We start from the raw sequence: 20,815 nt of genomic DNA on the forward strand, positions 1-20,815 counted from the left end.
TCACGGGAGTTGCAGAGTGCCTGAACACTTTCAACAGAACAGCAGGTGATTTCTGAATACCTTCTTCTTTGCCCTCGCTTGGACAAGAACTCTCGTCTGTCTGAGTTCTCCCTGGGGTTCTGCACAAAATGGTTGTCCTCAGCCAGACTTTATACAGTTCAAAACACAAAACAGCTGCTATACCAAACTGTTCAATCATGTTTCCATATTGCGGTATTGGGTTAACTCAGGTCCAGGCATAGTTGCATCCATATAATATAAAAGCAAAATACTGCAGATGTTGGAAATCTGAAATAAAAACAAAATGCTGGAAAAACTCAGCAGGTCTGACGGTATCTGTGGAGAGAGATACAGAGTTAACATTTCGAGTCCATATGACGCTTCTTCACAGCTGAAGAGAAGTGGAAACGTGATGACATTTATACTGTTTAAGGAGGGTGGAACAGGTGAAGCCGGATAGAGGCCAGCGATAGGTGGGGGCAATATAGCATATAATTAAAAAGCCATCCCGGCAGGCTCTTGGAACCCCACCGTATCATCTGTCCAAGTCAGTGGGAAAGCACGCCAACGTGTTTCACAACAGCATGCAGGCGACGTGCACTTGGCAGCCTTCACTTTGGGGGAACTGAGGTGAGTGAGCAGCAGCATTTTCCACAGCTTGCCTGTTGTTTACAGGCCTCAAGGGCGCCGGGGGTTGGTGGGGGGAAACTGATGTCTGGCCCCGCTGTTGATTGCTGAGGGGTAGAAGTTGTCTGGGGGCAAGTGCTGGCCAGCCTCGGAGGTGACTGCTGGGTGGAGGGGGTCAAGTGCTGCCTTGGTGCTACATTCCACAGGCAATTGAGGTAGGGGCAGGGTCAGCGAGGGAAATGGCCATGCATTAGGGATACCTGCATAAACTGACCATGCTTCTGCAACTAAGACAGATCAGGCGCAGCCACAGTGATATGATTGGGGTCAGGCCCCTAGCCTGCCTGCCCATGCAAGCATCATGGAGGCACCAAGCGCTCCATCTCAGAGACGCAGGACCATCTCAGAGAAGCAGCCATGAAACTTTAGATGCGTCTGATGCTGTGTCCGCCTTCAGCACCTCAGCCCTTCAGGAGCTGGTGCACAGCATCACTGGTCACCAATGCTTGTGTGATGGGGGCCAGCCGCACCTTAAAGGTGCTGAGAGCATACAGAGAGTATGAGAGAACTCTGTGGCGCCTGCCCACTACATTCTGGCAGCAATGACCAGAACTGCCGAGGTGCTGGCATCAGTAATGTTTCCAGGGAGTGTGAGGCTTGACCATCACTGTGGTCTGAAGGCCGCACAGAGCACAGGGAAGAGACCCTGGACTGAGCCTTTTATCTTGTGCAGAAAGATCTGAGTGACAAAAACACTGCTCATCAGAACAAGAAGCCATAGGCAAGGAGACATTTTTGGGAGTTTATTGACAATAGTGAACATTATGTACAAGTGATCAACACCCGTGCTCAGGCTGTGCAACTAATTCTCCTTAACTGTCTTAACCCTGCTGTTACGTCTTGGTGCTCCCTGGACATCCGCAGCGGAGGTGGAGGCAGCCTGCTGACTGTGACGCCCTGTCTGTGATGACTTTGGTGGGCGTCCTCTGGAGAACTAAGATTTGGAGGGCCCCGGCCTGCTTTCGGGGTCCTGCTGTGTGGCAGTGGCACCCTCCTTGGCCTGTGAAGCTGGATCTGTGGAGGTCACAGTAAGAGGGGAGTCAGTTGGGCCGGTCACTCCCAGAGTCAACTGGGTGGATGGCCCTGGAGCGTGCACCTGCTAATCCTCCTCCCAATAGGTGCCCGAGGGCCCCTGGCTGACTCTGAGTGGAAGGGGTAGCTGGAGTGAATTCGAGCTGCCCAGCTCCCCTCTCACATGTTGGAGGCCAACTCTGGCATCAGTGATGGAGTTAAGCCCACGCAGCAGTGCAGGAGTTAACGTCCTGGAACAAGGTCTCCATGGCGGCTGCCATCCTGCCACTGTTGACCTCGGTGCGTTGCAATGCCGGCGCTATCACCTCAGCCCGAAAATGGATAGACTCCTCCATCGTGCCTTGTAATCTGAGGAGTGCAGCGGCCATCCCTTCCTGATGTTCCCGAGGTTTCCTTTGCAGCTCCAGCAACTGTGCCATGACCGAGTCCAGAGGCTCATCATCTGACTCGGACTCAGCAACGTTGTGGCCTCCAGCAGTACTCCGAGTGCCGGGGACCTGGGAAGTCCCTGCCTCCACCTGCTGTGGATCAGAAAGTGCAATGTGCTCACCAAATTGTGGTCCCAAGGCTACTCTAAAGATAGGTCCCACTGAGATGTGTGTCTTTGTGCTGGTGGAGGGTGTCGGTGAGTGCTGTGATGGGACTTCACCTCAGGGAGGGTGCCTTCAAATTCCTCTTCAGAGGTTTCTTCGGAGCTTCTTGGACGCTCTGGGTCGTGGACTCTGTCTGCTGCTTTCCAGATGTGCCTGTGAAAGCAAGGGGAGATAATTAGTGCATGGCAGTGGACACATCACTCATGGCATGGTTATCTGGTGGATGCTGCACTGCTGGATCCTCACTTGGCAGAACAGTGCCGACCTCACTGTCAGCACAGGACCAGCTAGATGGCTCTGTTTCCAAATTCTGTCAGAACTTTGAATTCAGCATCCCTCCACCTGTCTGTGACCTTTCCCCCCTGTTGTGTGCCAGTTTGTCTTGCATGGAGAGAGTGTATCAGGACGCCTGCCAGGCCAGATGATAAATATGCCTGGCCTGTGTGGGTGGTGCGTGGTCCCATGGTCGGGATGAGGACCGTGATGGTGTGTGTGAAATAGTGAATGGTGATGTCCCTTGCACTGGCAGTGAATGAGGACCCTGTGGATGTGTGATGGGTTTGTGAATGTGTGAGTTGGAAGTGATGAAAAGAGTGACTTACCCTGGTGGAATGGAAGAGATCATTCATCCTTTTGCGACACTGGGTGGCTGTCCTCTTCTGAAAGGCATTGGCACTGACCATGGCTGCCACCGCCTCCCAAGCCAAATTGGTGACATTGCTACCCATCCTGCAGGGGGGTTAAATGCAGTGAGCCATTCAAAAGTCCATTGACTTCGGTGGGACTGTAAAATCCCACCATCGTAAAATTCTGCTCAATGACTGAGCATTCACAGCCCTATGGGGGTAGAGAATTCCAAAGATTCACAACCCTCTGAAATCCCACTCCTTTGTGAATGCCTACCGGGGTTCCTTTAAATACTCAGCCTCCATTGACAGGTTCAGCACATCAACTCACCTGCTCTCTCTAATTGGTTAGGCAATATGGAAGTGGGATGCCAATGCTGTGGCTGAGTTAAACAGCCATGGCAAAGCCTAATCCAGCACCAATTGGGTTCCCAACCTGCGACAGATCCCGCTATTTCAGCAGGGATTATGGTTTGAAAATTCCGCCCTGTACTGTGGTTTTCCCTCCACATTGGTGACCCGGTTGCTGAGGCCATTTTTTAACCTGAAACTTTTAAAAGTTGCAGAAGGCACCTCAAGATGAAGGCTCTCTCTCTCTCTCTCTCTCTCTCCCTCACCTGAACTACAGGCTGCTGCTCCTTCTGAACTGGAGGGCCACTTATTGGTTCTCCAATTTCGAGAGCCCACCTACCATCCTCAGCTGGAGCCAAGCATGCCTTCTGGCCACTAATTGATCAATTCATGGAAAATCACTGTCAGTTGACCATTTCCCACAAAGTGCAGAGTCATGACCCCTATTTGATTTCTGATCCTGCTGCAAATCTCTGCATTTATTTATTCCCCATTATAATTCCTCTCATCTCAGCCTCTTTACTTCTACTTTTCTCTTACTTTGTACATACTTGTAAAAGCTCTTACAAGTTTTTTTATTTTTCTGGTTAGCTTACTTTCATTCTCCCTCTTTATCAATTTTTTGGTCACCCTGATAATTAAAACTTTCAGTCCTCAGGCATACAACTTAGCAATATTGTAAGCTTCTTTTAATCTAATGCTATCCTTAACATACAGGCAAATGGAATATTGGCATTTATTGCAAGGAGAATTGAGTCCTTACTGTGCTTGAGTACTTAGTGTTGCTACAGCTATACATAGCCTCAGCGAGACCACATCTGGTTCATTGTGTACAATTTTGGTTCCTTACTCAAGAAATTATATCATTGCATTAGAAGCTGTTCAGAGAAGGCTCACTTGACTGATTCCTGGGTTGAAGAGTTTGTTTTATGAGGAAAGGTTGAGCAAGTTGGGCATGTACCCATTGGAATTTAGAAAAATGGGAGGTAATCTTATTGAAACATATAAGATTCTGAAGGGGCTTGACAGGGTGGATGCTGAGAGAAGGTTTCCTCTTGTGTGGGAGTCTAGAACTAAAAATTAGAGGTATCCCATTTAGGATGGAGGTGAGGAGATTTTCTTTTCTCAGAGGGACATTAGTCTGTGGAATTCTCTTCCCAAGAGAGAAGTGGAGGCTGGGTCTTTGAATATATTCAAGACTGAGCGAGATAGGGTTTTGATTGCCAAGGGAGCCAAGAGTTATGGGAACAGACAGGAAAGTGGAGTTGAGACCTCAGTCAGATCTGCCATGATCTTCTTGAATGGTGGAACAGGCTTGAGGAACCGAATGGCCTATTCGCGCTCCTAGTTCTAGTGTTCTCGTGTTAACCTCTCCAGTGAGCCATCCCCATGGCCTTTGGGCTTTGTTGAAAATAGACTTTTGATTCCCAAACCCAAGCAATGAAGAATCATACATACATTCCTCCAACACCTCCAACCAAACCCTCATTAAACCCTTACAGTGGATGTAGATGAAGATGATGGTCTGTCACACAGCAAAAGGGACTGATATAACCATGCTACCACACATATCTCCGTTTCACAGAAAATAAGATGCAGCACTGCCTGTTAAACAGTGTGGACTCAAATCAATTTTCTTTATAGTATCACATGGTAATGGTAAAGCTGAATTTCTTTTAATGTGATTGATTAACCAATGGTTATTACTGAGGAAAGAAACCTAATGCAGAAACCTTTGCTAATCACAGAATTGTTATGGTGAAGAAGGAGGCCATTCAGCCCATCATGTCTGCAGCGGCTCTCTGAGCATTTTAACTTAGTGCCAATCTCCTTCCTTTTCCCCCTAACTCTGCACATTGTTTCTACTTAAATAATCAGCCAATGCCATCTTGAATGCCTCAATTAAACCTGCCTCCACCACACATCCAGGCGGTGCATTCCGAACCCTAACTCCTAGCTGTGTGAAAAAGTTTTTTCTCACCTTGCATTTACTTCTTTTGCAGAACACTATAAAACTGTGCCCTCTGGTTCCATTTATGAGCAGGAACAGTTTCTTCCTATCTACTCTGTCCAAACCCTTCATGATTTTGAAAACTTCTGTCATGTCCCCTCTTAGCCAATACCAACCCCTGGGGAACTCCATGACAAACCTTCTTCCAGCCTGAAAAATACCCATTAACCATTACTCTCTGTTTCATATCCCTCAGCCAATTTTGTATACAAGTTGTTACTGTCTCTTTTATTCCATGACCTATAACTTTCCTTACAAGTCTGTTGTGTGACACTGTATCAAACGCCTTTTGGAAGTCCATATACCACATCAATGGCCTTGCCCTCATTAACCATCTCTGTTACCTCTTCAAAAAACTCCAGCAAGTTAGTTAGATACGATTTTCCTTTAACAAATCCATGCTGACTCTTTCGAATCAATCCACATTTTTCCATGTGACTATAAATTCTATCGCGAATAATTGTTTCCAGAAGCTACCCCACCACCGAAGTTAAACTGACTGGTCTGTAATTGCAGGACAGATCTTTACAACTTTTTTTGAACAAGCCATAATGTTTACAATTCTCCACTCCTCCGGCACTTCCACGGAACATTGAAAGATTATTACCAGTGCCTCTGCAATTTCCGCTTTCACTTCCTTTAATATTCTCAGATGCTTCTCATCCAGTCCCGGTACCTTATCAACTTTAAGTACTGACAGCTTATCCAAAACCTCCTCCTTATCAATTTTAAACCCTTCTAGTGGCTGAGTTTCCTCCCCTGTCACCATGACCTGGGCAGCATCTACCTCATAGGTAAAGATAGATGTAAATTATTCATTTAATACCTCAGCCATGCCTCTTGCCTCTATATGTAAATCACCTTTTTGTTCCCTAATTGGCCCTATTCCTCCTTTTACCACCCTTTTACTATTGATGTGCTTATAGAATACTTGGAGATTTCCTTTTATGTTAGCTGCCAGTCTTTTTTCATAATCCCTCTTTGCTTCTCGTATTTGGTTTCTCACATCCCTTCTGAACCTCCTGTATTCAGCTTGGTTCTAAATTGAAACCTGTCATAAGCACATTTTTTCTTCCTTAACTTAATTTCTATCTCCTTTGTCATCCAGGGAGCTCTGGATTTGTTTGTCCTACCTTTCCCTTTTGAGGGAACAGACTTTAATTGTGCCCAAACCATCTCCTCTTTGAAGGCAGCCCATTGTTCAGTTACTGTTTTTCCAACCAATCTTTGGTTCCAGTCCATCTGGCCCAGCTCTGTTCTTGGCCCATTGAAGTCCGCTCTCCGCCAGTTGATTATTGTTACTTTGGATTGACCAGTGTCATTTTCCACCATCATCCTAAACCTTATGAAACAATGGTCACTGTCCCCTAAATGTTCCCCCACTGTCACTTGATCTACTTGGTCAACTTCATTCCCAAGAACCAGGTCTAGCAGTGCCTCCTTTCTGTTTGGTCAGGACACATACTGCTGTAGGAAATTCTCCTGAACACAATTAGAAATGCTTGTCCCTCAGTGCCACTATCAATACCTCAATACCACTATCCCAGTTTATATACGGGCAATTAAAGTCCCCCATTATAACTACTCTATGATATTTACACCTCTGTAATTTTTTTGCAGATTTGTTCCTCTATATCCTTCCCACTAGCTGGTGGCCTATACATTACACTGAGCAATGTAATTGCACCCTTCTTATTCCTTGGCTTTAGCTAAGTTGATTCTCTCCGTGAATCCACTGACACATTCTCTTTCTCCAGTACTGCAATACTCTTCTTAACCAAAAACGCCACCCCTCCTCTTTTTTCCCCTTTCCTATCTTTTCTGAGCACCTTGTAACCAGGAATATTTAACACCCAGGGCTGCCCTTCATTAAGCCAGGTCTCTGTAATTGCCACAACATCATAATCCCACTAGACAATCTGTGCCTGTAACTCCCCAATTTTATTAACTATCCTCCGTGCATTCACATACATGCAATTATATCCCTGATTCAGAATTCATTACTTGCTCCCTTACTCCGACTCCATCTATTAACTTGTTATTCTCTATTTTAGTGCTATCTGCCTCTCCCGGCATTTTTCGCACCCTGGTATTAATTTCTAATATTCTCTCCTGATTCCCACACCCCTGCTGAGTTAATTTGTACCCTCCCCAACAGCACTAGCAAAACACCATGCAAGGAACTCAGTCATGGCTCTGTTCAGATGCAACCTGTCCACCTTGTACAGGTACCATCTCCCCCAGAGCCAGTCCCAGTGTTCCAGCGATATAAAGCCCTCCCTCCTGCACCATCTTTCCAGCCATGCATTCATCTGTCTTATCTTCCTATTTCTGTACTCACTTGCATCTGGCACTAGGAGTAATCCAGAGATTACTACTTTAGAGATCCTGCTTGCTACTTTTCTATCTAGCTCCCTAAATTCCGGTTGCGGGACCATATCACCCTTTCTACCTATGTCGTTAGTACCAATGTGGACCAGGACCTCTGGCTGTTCACCCACAAAAATGTCCTGTAGCCGTTCTGTGACATCCTTGAGTCTAGCAGCAGGGAGGCAACAAACCAACCTGGAATCATGTTGACAGCCGCAGAAATGTCTGTCTGTTCCCCTAACTAAAGAATCCCCTATCAGTACTGCCCCTCCACTCTTCTCCCTCCCCTCCTGTACAGCTGGGTTACCTGTGGTGCCACAGGCTTGGATCTGGCTGCACTCCTCCAAGGATCCATCGCCCTCACCAGTATCCAGAATGGAAAACCGGTTGGTGAGCGAGGCCTCTGGGGACTCTGCACTACCTGACTCTTTCTCTTGGACTGCCTGATGGTCACCCATTCCCTGTCTGCCTGCCTGCCCCTAACTTGCAGTGTGACCACTTCTCTGAACATGCTATCCACATAGTTCTCTGCCTCATGGATGCACCTCAGTGACTCCAGCTGCTGCTCAAGCTCTGAAACACGACGCTCAAGTTTGTGCAGCCGGTGACACTTCCTGCACATGTGCTCGTTTAGGTTATGAGAAGTGTCCACAACTCCCCACATGCCACAGGACAGGCATTCCACTTGGCTGAGCCGTCCTGGCATGCCTTAACCTTAAACTTTTAAATCACTTTATTTACTTTAACTTTAGTTACCTTTACTTGCTTTAACTTACTTTAGCCTTACTCTTGTACTATTGACTATAAACTGGAGATTAGTAGAAAGTAGAAATTCTTCACCCTTACTCAAATTTGTCCCTCTCCTGTGCTTATAAGTTCTTGCTTTCCCTGTGCTAGTTTAGAAACTTACGTTTTTCAAAATTACTGGGGTTGAAACACAGTCCCTAACAGCAACTGCTCAAGAACCAATCAACTTTCCTGTGATGTCACATTTTTAAAAAATCCACTGAGCAGCTCAGGAAGGGTGCCCCCATGCAAGTCCAATTCCTCTCGCCCCTCCAGAAGGTAAGTGAAAGGCCCCGGACCTCGGCCTTTGTTTATTCACAGCCCCAGAACATGCTCCCACGCAGATCCGACTCCTCTCGCCCCTGGAAGTTAAGTGAAAGGCCACAAGCCTCGGTCTCTCTTTATTCACAGCCCAGGAACGTGTTCCCACACAGGTCCGACTCCTCTTACCCCAGCGGGTAAGTGACAGGCCCCGAGCCTCGACCTCTCTCTATTCACAGCCCCAGAACATGCTCCTATGCAGGTCCGACTCCTCTCGTCTCCAGAAGGTAAGTGTCATTGTCAAAACATTTTAATATGAAAAGCAAGGCAGTCCCATTAATCTAACAGATCTCTAATACTGTTGGCATTTATCTTGCAAATTGGCATTTTTTCACATGATGGGAACACATAGTGGAAATCAGGACTGGAGGTCACTTTGCCCTACAAAAGATTGAACTCACCAAATTCACAAAGCTCAGAAACCAAAACCAATTTAAATTGTGATTTCTGCTAGAGCTATTTATGGGTGAATAAACTAATAAAAAATTAATAAAAGCTTAAGATAATGACATATGTTAAATGGAAGTATGTTTAAGCAGCCTGGTGTTTTTAGGTTGGTACAGAATTGATTCGAGGTGTGTCTGGTGGGGAAAAGAAGAGAACGCATATTGGTATGGAGCTCATAACAGATCCTCCGGTTTTGTTTCTGGATGAACCCACAACAGGTTTGGATTCCAACACTGCAAAGTCTGTGCTGACACTATTGAAAAGGTACAAATTTTATTATGACACTATAAAACTCATTCCATCAATGAATGAGACTTTTAAAGCACCAGAAATTATTGCCCCAAACTGCAATGCTCTGCTTCTGTTGAAGTGTTTAATTTGATAGGAAAGTTGCATATTGGAGGATACTGAGCACTGTTTGAAAGTTGAAAGCACTGCAAACTTGGCATGCTAACTCCTGCTCCCAGTTATGTGAACAGTGTTTCTATCAATTGAGACACCTCCCTGGGCTTATTTGAGATGATAATGTTATCTTTACTGCGTGGTGCTGAAACTGCTACTTTCCAGGTACCAGTTGAACCTGAAAATAATTGAGCTGATGTCACCCTAAGGTGGTCTCCTCTAGCATCCACAATTTCTGCCATCATGGTGAAAAATGCATAATTGCAAACACTATATTAAGACTAGGTTCATACCATCCCAGAATAATTTACCATTATGAAATGCCTTTAATTAATGAATGTCGCAAGTAGGCTTAAAGAAAACTGGCAACATGTTAGAAGGGAGATGTTTGGAAAGGTAACCAAAGATTTGGCTATAGAAATGAGTTTTGAGGAGATTTTTAAAGTAAGAGAAGGAGATGGAGAGAAAGATTAATGATGGAATTCCAGAGTGGGACCCAGGTAACCAAAGGCTCTGCCATGAAGGATGAGATAATACTGCACAAAAGACCAAAGGACTGGACTTAGGGTAGGAAGGTCATAGGGCTGGAGGATATTACACAGATAGGGTGGAGTGAGGCCACGGGGAGATTTAAAAATGAGGACAAGATTTTAAATTCCAATCATTAAGGGATCAGGAGCTGAAGTAGATCACTAAATAGGGTGATGGACAAGTGGGACTTGGTGTGAAACAGGATGCATTCAGCAGAGTTTTGGACAAGTTGAAGTTTATGGAGGGTGCAGGAAGGGAAGCAACATGAAGAGCATTGGAGTATTTAAGCATGGAGCTGAGAAAGAGAAGTGTGAGTGTTTCAGTGGTAGAAAGGTGGAAGAGAATTGATAGCATGGTGAATTGACCTCTGTCTCTGGCACTGAGAGCTTCTGCTTCTCAGGTAGTTCTATGCAAACACAGCAGAAGAAGTATCAACTGGAATCTTCTTGGCACACATTTTAGTAAGATAGAAAGAACTTGCATTTAAATATTATCTTTCCCAATCTCAGGATGTACCTCGGTAGGGTGTAGTGTTTGTCTGGAGGGACTAGAGTGCCTCTGAACTGGCATACTAGCAAGATTGGATGTGAGGGATGATTTTAGGCAACTTTTTTGGTAAGTAATGCTTTGATTAGTGTGTTGAAAATCTAAGGGTGTGAAATTCAACTGCCCTAATTTTTGGGCAGTTCGCAGTGAACCCAAGCTTGTTGGAAATGGGGAGAGTGGCATGGGTCAGACATAAATTAGTAAAATTTTTGAAAAAGCAGGAGCTGAGAGGCAGAGCAGAGATAAAAATCCAAATGTGATATCATAGGAAAACAGGTAAGTGATTAGTTGGTGAGTATTTGGTGTTTCTTGGTGGTCCAAACATGGACAAAAGAGCTGAACTCCAGAGATGAGGTGGGAGTGACTGCACTTGACATCAAAGCAACATTTGACCAAGTTTGGCATCAAGGAGCCCTAGCAAAACTGAAGTCAATGAGAATCAGGGGGAAAACTCTCCACTGATTGGAGTCACACCTAGCACAAAGATAGGTAGTTGTAGTTGTTGAAGGTCAATCATCTTAGCCCTAGGACATCACTGCAGGAGTTCCTCAGGATAGTGTCCTAGGCCCAACCATCTTCAGCTGTTTTAATCACTGACCTCTCCTCCATTATAAGGTCAAAAGTAAGGATGTTCACTGATGATTAAGCTATGGTCAGTACCATTTGCGGATCCTCAAACACTGAAGCAGCCCTTGTTCATATGCAGCAAGACCTGGACAACTCTAAAGCTTGGGATGATAAGTGGAAAGTAACATTTGTGCCACACAATTGCCAGGCAATGACCATCTCCAACAAGGGAGAATCTAACCATCTCTCCTTTATATTCAATGGCATTACCATTGAATCCCCCACTATCAACATCCTGGGGGCTACCATTGACCGTAAACTTAACTAGACCAGCCATATAATTTCTGTGGCTACAGGAGAAGATCAGAGGCTGGGAGATCTGTGGCAAATAACTCACCTCCTCACTCTTCAAAGCCTGTCCACCATCTACAAGGCACAAGTCAGGAGTGTGATGGAATACTCTCCACTTGCCTAGATGAATGAAGCTCAACACCATCCAGGACATAGCAGCGCACTTCCTCGGCACCACATCCACCACCTTCAACATTCGCTCCCTCCATCACCGATGCACAGTGTGTGCCATCTACAAGATACACTGCAGCAACACATCACACTTCTTTCAACAGCTCCTTCCAAACCAGTGATCTCTACCACCTAAAAAGGACAAGGGCAGCAGTTGCATGGGAACATCACCACCTGCAAATTCCACTCCAAGCCATGCACCATCCTGACTTGGAACTATATCGCTGTTCCTTCACTGTCCCTGGGTCAAAATCCTGGAACACCTGTCCCAACAGCACTGTGAGTGTACCTATACCAAATGGGCTGTAATTATTTAAGAAGGTGGCTCACCACCACCTTCTCGAGGAATTAGGGATGGGAAATTGTCATGAAGCTATTAATGCATATAATATTATTGGAAAATATTTTTCTTTTAAAATAGAGGTTTATTCTGTGGGTGTGTCTTAATTGGATTAACGTCAGCTAGTCTGGGTGCTTTGATGTGTACTAGTTTTGAGATGTAAGAGAGGTAGATTGAGTTTGCATTTTTTTGAATACAGCATTCAAGAAGTGCGGTGAAATCTGGCACCTAGCTAGCAGAGACCAAGCAATATGTTTATATTACTAATAAAATTGGTACTGTGAAAGGGCTTTTATTGTTAGAGGAAGTGGAGTTCAAAGAGGCTGTGATACAATGAGAATTTACATTCAATAAGCTGTGATAGGTATAACTTCAGTTCTGTGTGCAAGGCAGAGGGAATGTAAGATCAAAGCCTGTAAGCCTACCATTGTGTCTGCAAGGAACCAAAGTGAAAGGAGCCTCATTTTGAATTCGTAAGGTGAAAAATGCTTTGCCTAGTGTCAGAGTAAAGAGTAAAACAAAGTAATTTTGACCGGTGGATATGGCGTTAAAAATAGGGACAACTTATGAAGCTCTTAGGGAAGTAATTCTTTTGGAATAATTTAAAGATTCAATCCCTTCAGTAATGAGAAGTCATGTGGAGGAACAGAGGGTTGATTCTGTAAGACAAGCAGTAGAGGTAGCTGATGATTATGAGTTAGTTCATAGAGCTAAACCTTTGTTTCATCACCCTTTCAAATTGGAAAAGGATAAAAAGTGGGAAGGTGAAAGGACGGTAGGTAGTCAGGGAAGAGAAGGAGTAGCTAGAAGTTCCCAGGAAGGTTTTTCTCAGAATAAAGAGGAAGGTGCTGAAGGTAGAAGTGACAATCGAAAATTGAGGTGTTTTCATTGTAATAAGGTGGGGCATACAAAGTCAGTGTGTTGGAAATTGCAGGAAAAATCTGTTGGAATTGTTGGGAGTACAGAAAAGCTCTGGAGTAAAAGTACTGTGGGTTCTGAGGTTGAGGCACAGGAGAAACAAGTGGTTTATATACACGTGAAACAGGGAGAATCAGTGAAAGGTAAAAAAATGGGAATATGTTCACAGTTTACTCGAGAATTCAGAGGAGCAGGTTGCAGAAATGTTTAAAGACTTTGTATGTGAAGAGAAAGTCTTTCCATGTGTATAGGTGGAGTAGGTAAAGATGTTACAATTTTAAGAGACACAGAGACTAGTCAACCCTTAATGTTGTAGGTTAGTGATATGTGTTGTTCAAAGGGAGTATTGCAGGAGAAGGTAATAATAAGTGGGGTTCACGGAGATGCTAAATCTATTCCTTTGTGGAAGGTAAATTTAAATAGAAGACAGGTGAAATTATAGTTGGAATGGTGGAAAAATTGCCCATTGCACAGTTTCAATTTATTCTGGGTAATGATATAGCTGGATCGTAAATGTGGGTGATGCCTATGATAGTTGAGCAGCCTGTAGAAGTGTTTTCAACTGCGCTGTTACAGAAAGAACATCCTGGATTGTTTTCTGATTGTGTTATAACAAGATCTAAGGCTCATAGCTAAGAACAAGACAAACAAGAGAAACAGGCAGTTCAAAGGCAAGAAGAAGGTATCAAAATCCAATTAGCTGGTATTGTATTTGATAGCATTGTTCAAGAGGAAGGAATGCAGGATAATTCAACTGAAATGTTTAACTCAAAGAGGTTAGTGGGATTACAGAAAAATGATTTGCAATTAAAACAGTTATATCAGAAACCTTATTCAGAAACCAAAGCAAAATGTATTCCAGTATGCTATTATCTTAGAGGGGATATTTTGATGAGAAATTGGCAGTTGGATCATGTCTCAGCAAATGAAAGCTGGAGGGAGGTGCATCAGATTGTTATCCCATTAGGCTATAGAAAGGAGATTCTGAGGATTGCTCATGAAATTCTAATTGGGGGGGGGAGGGGGACATTTAGGAATTAGGAAAACACAGGAAAAGATACAGAGGTTTTTTTTTTGGCCAGGATTGCATAGGAATGTAATCAAATTCTGTAGAACCTATTACACATGTCAAATAACAGGAAAACCACAAGCAGTGATTAAGCCGGCACCTTTAATCCCAATACCAGCATTTAAAGAACATTTTACCAGGGTCATGATTGATTGTGTAGGACCCCTCCCTAAGACTAAAAGTAGAAATCAGTATTTATTGACAATAATGGATGTCTACCAGGTTTCCTGAAGCAATATCTTTAAGAAATATTACAACTAAGAAGATTGTGGAGGAGTTAATTACATTTTTTACAAGATATGGTTTACCTAAAGAAAGACAATCAGATCAGGGATCAAATTTCATTTCACAGCTGTTTAAGGAAGTAATGAACAGTTTAGGGATAAAACAGTTTAAGTCAACAGGTTATCATCCGGAGTCACAAGGAGCTTTGGAAAGATGGTATCAAACTTTAAAAACTATGATAAGAGCATACTGTCAGGATTATGCACAGGATTGGGATGTAGGAATTCCATTCTTGTTATTTGCTATTAGAGACGCTCCTAATGCATCGACTGGTTTTAGCTGTTTTGAACTAATTTATGGTCATGAGATAAAGGGACCACTAAAATTGATTAGTGAGAAATTGGGTTAAAATTCAGAAACTATTCTCCTGGATTACATATCAAATTTCAGGGAAAGATTGAACAGAGCATGTGAGGTGGCTAGGGAACATTGAAAAATATCACAGCAAGTGATTAAAGTGAATGCAGATACGGTGGCTAAAAGTCACGGTTTTGTTTCTGGAGAGAAAGTACTAGTTTTGTTACCAGTATTAGGTGATTCATTAAATGCAAGATTTAGTGGGCCTTACAGGATTGAAAAGAAATTGAGTGAAGTAAATTATTTAATAAATACTCCAGATAGAAGAAAGAAGCAGAGGGTGTGTCATGTAAATATGCTTAAAAAGTACTTTGACAGGGAAGAGGAATGAAAAGAGGTATTAGTGATGGTAGATGATGAGAAAGAGAACTCTGAAATTGATTTTTCCTCTAATCAAATTGGATAATGAGGGTGTGCTTGAAAATTTAAATGAAATATTGAGTTACCTTCCAAGCAAGTGTCAAAGTGATTTGGAAAATCTATTGCAGCCACACAAACCTATTTGTGGAAATAAGTTGGGAAAGACGCATTTAGCTTTCCATGATGTATGTATAGAAATATCATTTTCAATAAGGCAACAACCTTATAAATTAAGTCCAGCAAAGTTATCACAAGTACAAAAAAAATTGATTTTATGCTTCAAAATGAGTCTAGTTGCAGTAACTGGAGTTCGCCTGTTGTACTGGTACTGAAACTGGATGGAAGACAAAGACTGTCTGTGGACTATCAAAAGGTGAATGTGGTGACAAAAGCAGATTCATATCCCATACCACAGTTGGAAGATTGCATTGAGAAACTGGGACAATCAAAATTTATCACAAAGATTGACTTGCAGGTACCGTTGTCAGAGAGAGCAAAGGATATATCAGCTTTTGTGACGCCAAGTGGACTATATCAGTTTAAAGTCATGCCATTTGGTATGAAGGATGCACCTGCGACATTTCAAAGACTAACAAACAAAGTAATTGTAACCCTAACCCTAACCCTAACCCTAACCCTAACCCTAATTGTGCAGTTTATATTGATGATCTAATCGTTTTTAGTTAGACATGGGAGGAGCATTTACAGCATCTGTAAAAATTATTTACTTAACTACAAGAAGCTAATTTGGTGATGAACTTGGCTGAAAGTGAATTTGCAAAAGTGCAAGTTACGTTTCTAGGCCATACCATTGGACATGGTAAGCTAGCTCCAAGAGATGTGAAATTCAAGGCTATTGTGGATTTCCCAGTGCCTACAACAAAACGAGAAGTTTTGAGATTTCTGGGCATGAGTGGATTTTACCGGAAATGTGTACCGAATTTTTTGCCAAGTCGTTGCTCCACTGTCTGAGCTATTAAAAAAGAACAGGAATGTACACTGGAGTGTCAGAAGTCATTAGGTAGTTTGAAAACTGTATTAACTTTGACACCAGTTTTGACAGTACCCAATTATGCCAAGCCATTCAAGTTGGCTGTTGACGCAAGTGAGATAAGCATTGGGGCTGTACTGTTACAAGAAGATGACACTGGAATTGAAAAACCGATAGAGTATTTTTCATGGAAGCTGAATGTACAACAGAGATGATATTCAACGATCGAAAAATAAACTTTGAGTTTGGTGTTAGCATTGCAGCATTTTGAAAGTTATGTTGCAAACAATTCATCAGAAACAATTGTTGATACAGATCATAATCCTTTGAAGTTTTTTGACAAATTTCGTGACAAAAGTGCAAGGCTTTTCAGATGAAGTCTATTATTACAACCATTTAACCTACGGATTATACATATTGCTGGAAGAGAAAATCTGTTCGCAGATGCATTAACAAGAATTTGAAGCTTAAAGGAAAATGGTTCATTTAAAAAAAATACCTGGACACTGAACTGGAGTGATTTTCTGTTGATACCAAGGACTTGTGTATATATATTGTTATGTTAATTTATGCATCTGGTAATGTAATAATGTAATAAGTATAGGAGATAGTGTGAGATAGGTTATTAAAATGAAGCTGTCTTTTGGAATTATGACAGTTCATTTTTCGATAGGGAGGCAGATGTCATGAAGCTATTAATGTATATATTATTCGAAGATATTTTCCTTTTAAAATAAAGGTTTAGTCTGTGGGTGTGCCTTAATTGGATTAAAGCCAGCTAGTCTGGGTGCTTTGATGTGTATTAGTTTTTGAGATGGAAGAGAGGTAGAGTGCATTTGCAATTTTTGAATGCAGCATTCAAGAACTGGGATGAAATCTGGCACCTAGCTGGCAGAGACCAAGCAATATGTTTATATTAATAATGAAATTCGTACTATGAAAGAGATTTTATTATTAGAAGAGGTGGAGTTCAAAGAGGCTGGTGTTACAATGAGAATTTATGTTCAGTGAACTATGCTAGGTACAACTTCAGCAGTTTTATATGTGCAAGGCAAAGGCAATGTAAAATCAAAGCCTGTAAGCCTACCACTGTGTCTGCAAGGAACCAAAGTGAAAGAAACCTCATTTTGAATTCGTAAAGTGAAAATGCTTTGCCTGGTGTTTGATTAAATCCACGGGTTGCTGTTGCCTTAATGGAGATTAGTTTGGGAATTTGTTAAAAGTTATGATAGTAGTAATTTGTAGCCATGTGTATATATTTAACTTGTGTAAATTAATAAAATGTTTCGTTTAGTTTAATATTAAATCTCTCGAGAACTGGTGCTCTGATTCCTGAATTTAGAGTTGCATCTCAAACATATCACTTAAAAAATATAGATTATGACAGTTATTTAAAGTTTCCCTCTGGCATTTTTAAATAACTCAGCTTTACCAAAAGGTTGTCTCATAGCAGCAATAAATGCTGGCCTAGCCAGTGTTGTCCACATCCCATGGTAGAATAAATTTTAAAAATTAAAAATTTTGATCGGGGTTAAGTATAATTTTTTTATTCATTCTCGGGATGTGGGCTTTTCTGGTTGGGCCAGCATTTATTGCCCATCCCTAGTTGCTCTTAAGAGGGTGTTGGTGAGCTGCCTTCTTGAACCGCTGCAGTCCATGTGGTGTAGGAATGGTGTAGGTGAATTAACAATAATAATATTAGCACAGAGCAGATCTATAGGCACTAATTAAAATGAATAGTTTATATAAGGTACTAACTGGATTTTAAAAGATGGAATAGAGATATTTTAGGTCATACATGAATGGCTGAGACCTGTTGCTTGCAATTCCTGTGCCATGTAAGAACCTTAGGACTCTTCATACATCTTGGGGGAACCACATTTGTAGGAAGTGTCTCCATCAGGTTAAGCTGAAGTTCAGGGTTTCCAAGCTTCAGGGCAGCTGGAGCCGCTGTGTAGCATCAAGGAAAATGAATTTCCTTGATTGTATGTTCCAAGAGGTGGCCATCACACAGGCTTTCAGAGTTCAGGAAAGTAGATAGGTGGCCATCCAGAAGAGCAGGAAGATGCAGAAAGTGCAGGAGTCTTCAGGGAGTGTGTCACTGTTAAACTGCTACTCATTGGAGACTGCAGGGAATGATGACACCTTCAAGAAGTGCAGTCCAGACCATGGCACCAACAGGCAAGGGGCTGTACAAGAAGGAACATCAAAGAATAGAAACGATGTTGTTACAGGAGATTCCACAGGGGAACAGACAGGGATTTCTGTAACAGAAATTGTGAGTCCTGCATGGTGAGTTGCCTTCCTGGTAAAGGACGTCATGGAGAGGGTGCTGAATATTCTCCAGGAGGAAGAGGGTGAGCCAGAAAAGTGGTACATGTCTGTGCCAAAGACATAGGGTGGAATCGTCCCAGATGTGCATTAAAGCAGTAGCAGGCGTGAAAAAAGACATTTTACCCGCCAGCCGCAATGGCAGATTTTCACGCCCTTCTCGGTGCCTCCCGTCTCCTTAATAATGCATTCGGGGGAAACTCGCCAGATCGCTGCCTCTGCACCATATTTAAAGCACACCAGAGTGCAGCCTACTTCATGTCTACAGACCAGGACTATTGCAGGCAACAGATGGCCTCAAAAGCAAAGGTGATGGCAGCCCTCAAATTTAGTGTCGTCTCTCTGGGTCACCTGCTGGATGCAGTGGAAGGCTGATGCAAACTCCTCTACCCCTGCCCTAGCTGAAGGAGGTCCACCAGTCACCAATCTGGCCTGTGAGGCAGTGGCAGCAGTGGTCAGTGCCAACGGAGCACAGACGAGGTTAGCCATCCTGTGCAGGAAGTGGTTGAATGCCCTCATCTGTTCCACCAGGGTACGTCAACCACTTCATCACTCTCAACACACAATCCCATACCCATCACACATCCTGAGGGGTCTCACACCTCAAGGGACAACACCACTAACTCTCACACACACCCTCACATCTCCATCAGGCTCATATCTTCAGGAGCTCATGTCCTCATCCTGTACGTGACTCTACTGAACACACAAACATTCCACGCAGTAGCATGCATCCTGCTCACGCTGTCTCCATCTGTTTCCATGCAGGAGAGGCTGGCGCACAACAGGAGGGCGAGGTCCCAGACCGGGGCTGGAGTGGCTAAAGTTAGCTCCCTCACTCACTTTGAGGACGTGGACCGTGCCTGCGGCAACGGTGAGGTCGGCGGTGCACACCCATGTGAGGATCCTGTACCACATCATCCCTTTCTCGTTGCAACTGTGAGTGCTCTGTCTCCTGTTTCTAACTCTGCTGCCATGCACTAATTAACTCTACTTTAGTTCACAGGGAGCTCTGGCAAGCAACTGATGCCCTCAGCCAGCCAGTCCTTCAGATCCATCTATGTATTGTCCTCCAGCTAAGAGGACACCTCCTCCACTGTAGAGCTGGAAATAAGCAACCTGGGAGACCCATCATGGCGCTTACCCACACCCTCCACCAGCACAGAGACCTCGGTGGAACCTAGATCTAGAGCAGGTTCAGGTTCACAATCTGGTCGCAATGGGCTGGACACCTTACCCCTCCCAAATTCCTCCTCCCCTCCCACCGCCCCCCCCCAGACACCTTCACCCTTCCGAGCTCCCTCCTTCCCCTGGATACTTTCCCCCAGCTCCAAACTCCCTCCCTTAGACCTCCCTTCCTCCTTACACCGACCTCCACACTTGCAGCATTCTCCCCATTACACCCTCCTCCCCCTGGACACCCTCCTTCCCAGTCCCAACCTCACACCCCGTTACATCTTCGCCTCACCGCCCCCTGACACCTTTGTCCCACCCACTTCCAACCTCACCACCTGCCCTTCTGACCTCACACCTCCCCACCCCGATACACCTTCCTCTTCCACTCATAATTAGACTTCCTCGCTTCCCCCCCGCCACTTCGCAGATCACCCATACCAACCCATGGCAAAGTCTCTGAAGTTTCAAAGCAGGCCCGAAGCATCAACGGAGACCATGGAAGATGGTGTGAGCCCATGGCGAAGTCTGTGAAGGTGCATAGCCTCAGCAAAATCGAAGCTGCTGTGTGGAGACCTCACAACCTCTGAGAAATGCTTCGCGGCAGAGGCATGTCATTGAGGATCCATCCAGCATACGATGCATGTGTTCCTCCAGGGTCGGGTAGCTGTAGGGGTCCAGCATCATTTTCTCTTCAGAAATCTGTGATCTGAGCGAGGCCCTAAAGGTAAGACCGGACTTCTGACCTCACACTAGTCCAGATGTATTCTGGGCCAGTGTGTTTTTCCACCGGCATAACGGTAAATCAGGTATGGGAGTTTGATTCTGTTCAGGCCTTAATTTGCATTCCATTACCAGGATAGAAATTGGGTTCACGCTGGCCTCCAGCGGGTTTCGTGATCACACCATTGGATGATCTCGCTCTGATGTCATGCCAATATGAAACCGATTTCTGCCCCACCTGCCATATTTCCCCCCCCCAACCACCATGATGCCCGCCGCCAACAGGAGCAGACGATTCTAGCTAAATAGTGGGCAGGCATTGAGGTCATATGGTCAGATTTTAGGATCTAGGAAGGATGTTACAAAGTAAGACCTCCAAGTAGTTATCCCTTGATTACTCCCAATGCCATTTGTTAGTGAGAGTAGAAATAGGAAGAATAGGTGGGATCAATCTGTGGTTTGAGATATGGTGCAGA

General features: G+C 43.9%; 1 protein-coding gene across 1 annotated transcript in view; it reads left to right on the plus strand.

The window, feature by feature from the left end:
• The window catches only part of LOC121289632 (broad substrate specificity ATP-binding cassette transporter ABCG2-like), a 184,219-nt gene that overhangs the window by 32,056 nt on the left and 131,348 nt on the right, over positions 1–20,815 (plus strand). The window contains exon 5 of the mRNA XM_041209261.1: positions 9,331–9,488. Within this exon, the coding sequence (XP_041065195.1) occupies positions 9,331–9,488 (158 nt within the window). The remainder of the gene's footprint in view (positions 1–9,330; positions 9,489–20,815) is intronic.

Source organism: Carcharodon carcharias, chromosome 17 (assembly GCF_017639515.1).
Source record: "Carcharodon carcharias isolate sCarCar2 chromosome 17, sCarCar2.pri, whole genome shotgun sequence".
NCBI lineage: Eukaryota > Metazoa > Chordata > Chondrichthyes > Lamniformes > Lamnidae > Carcharodon > Carcharodon carcharias.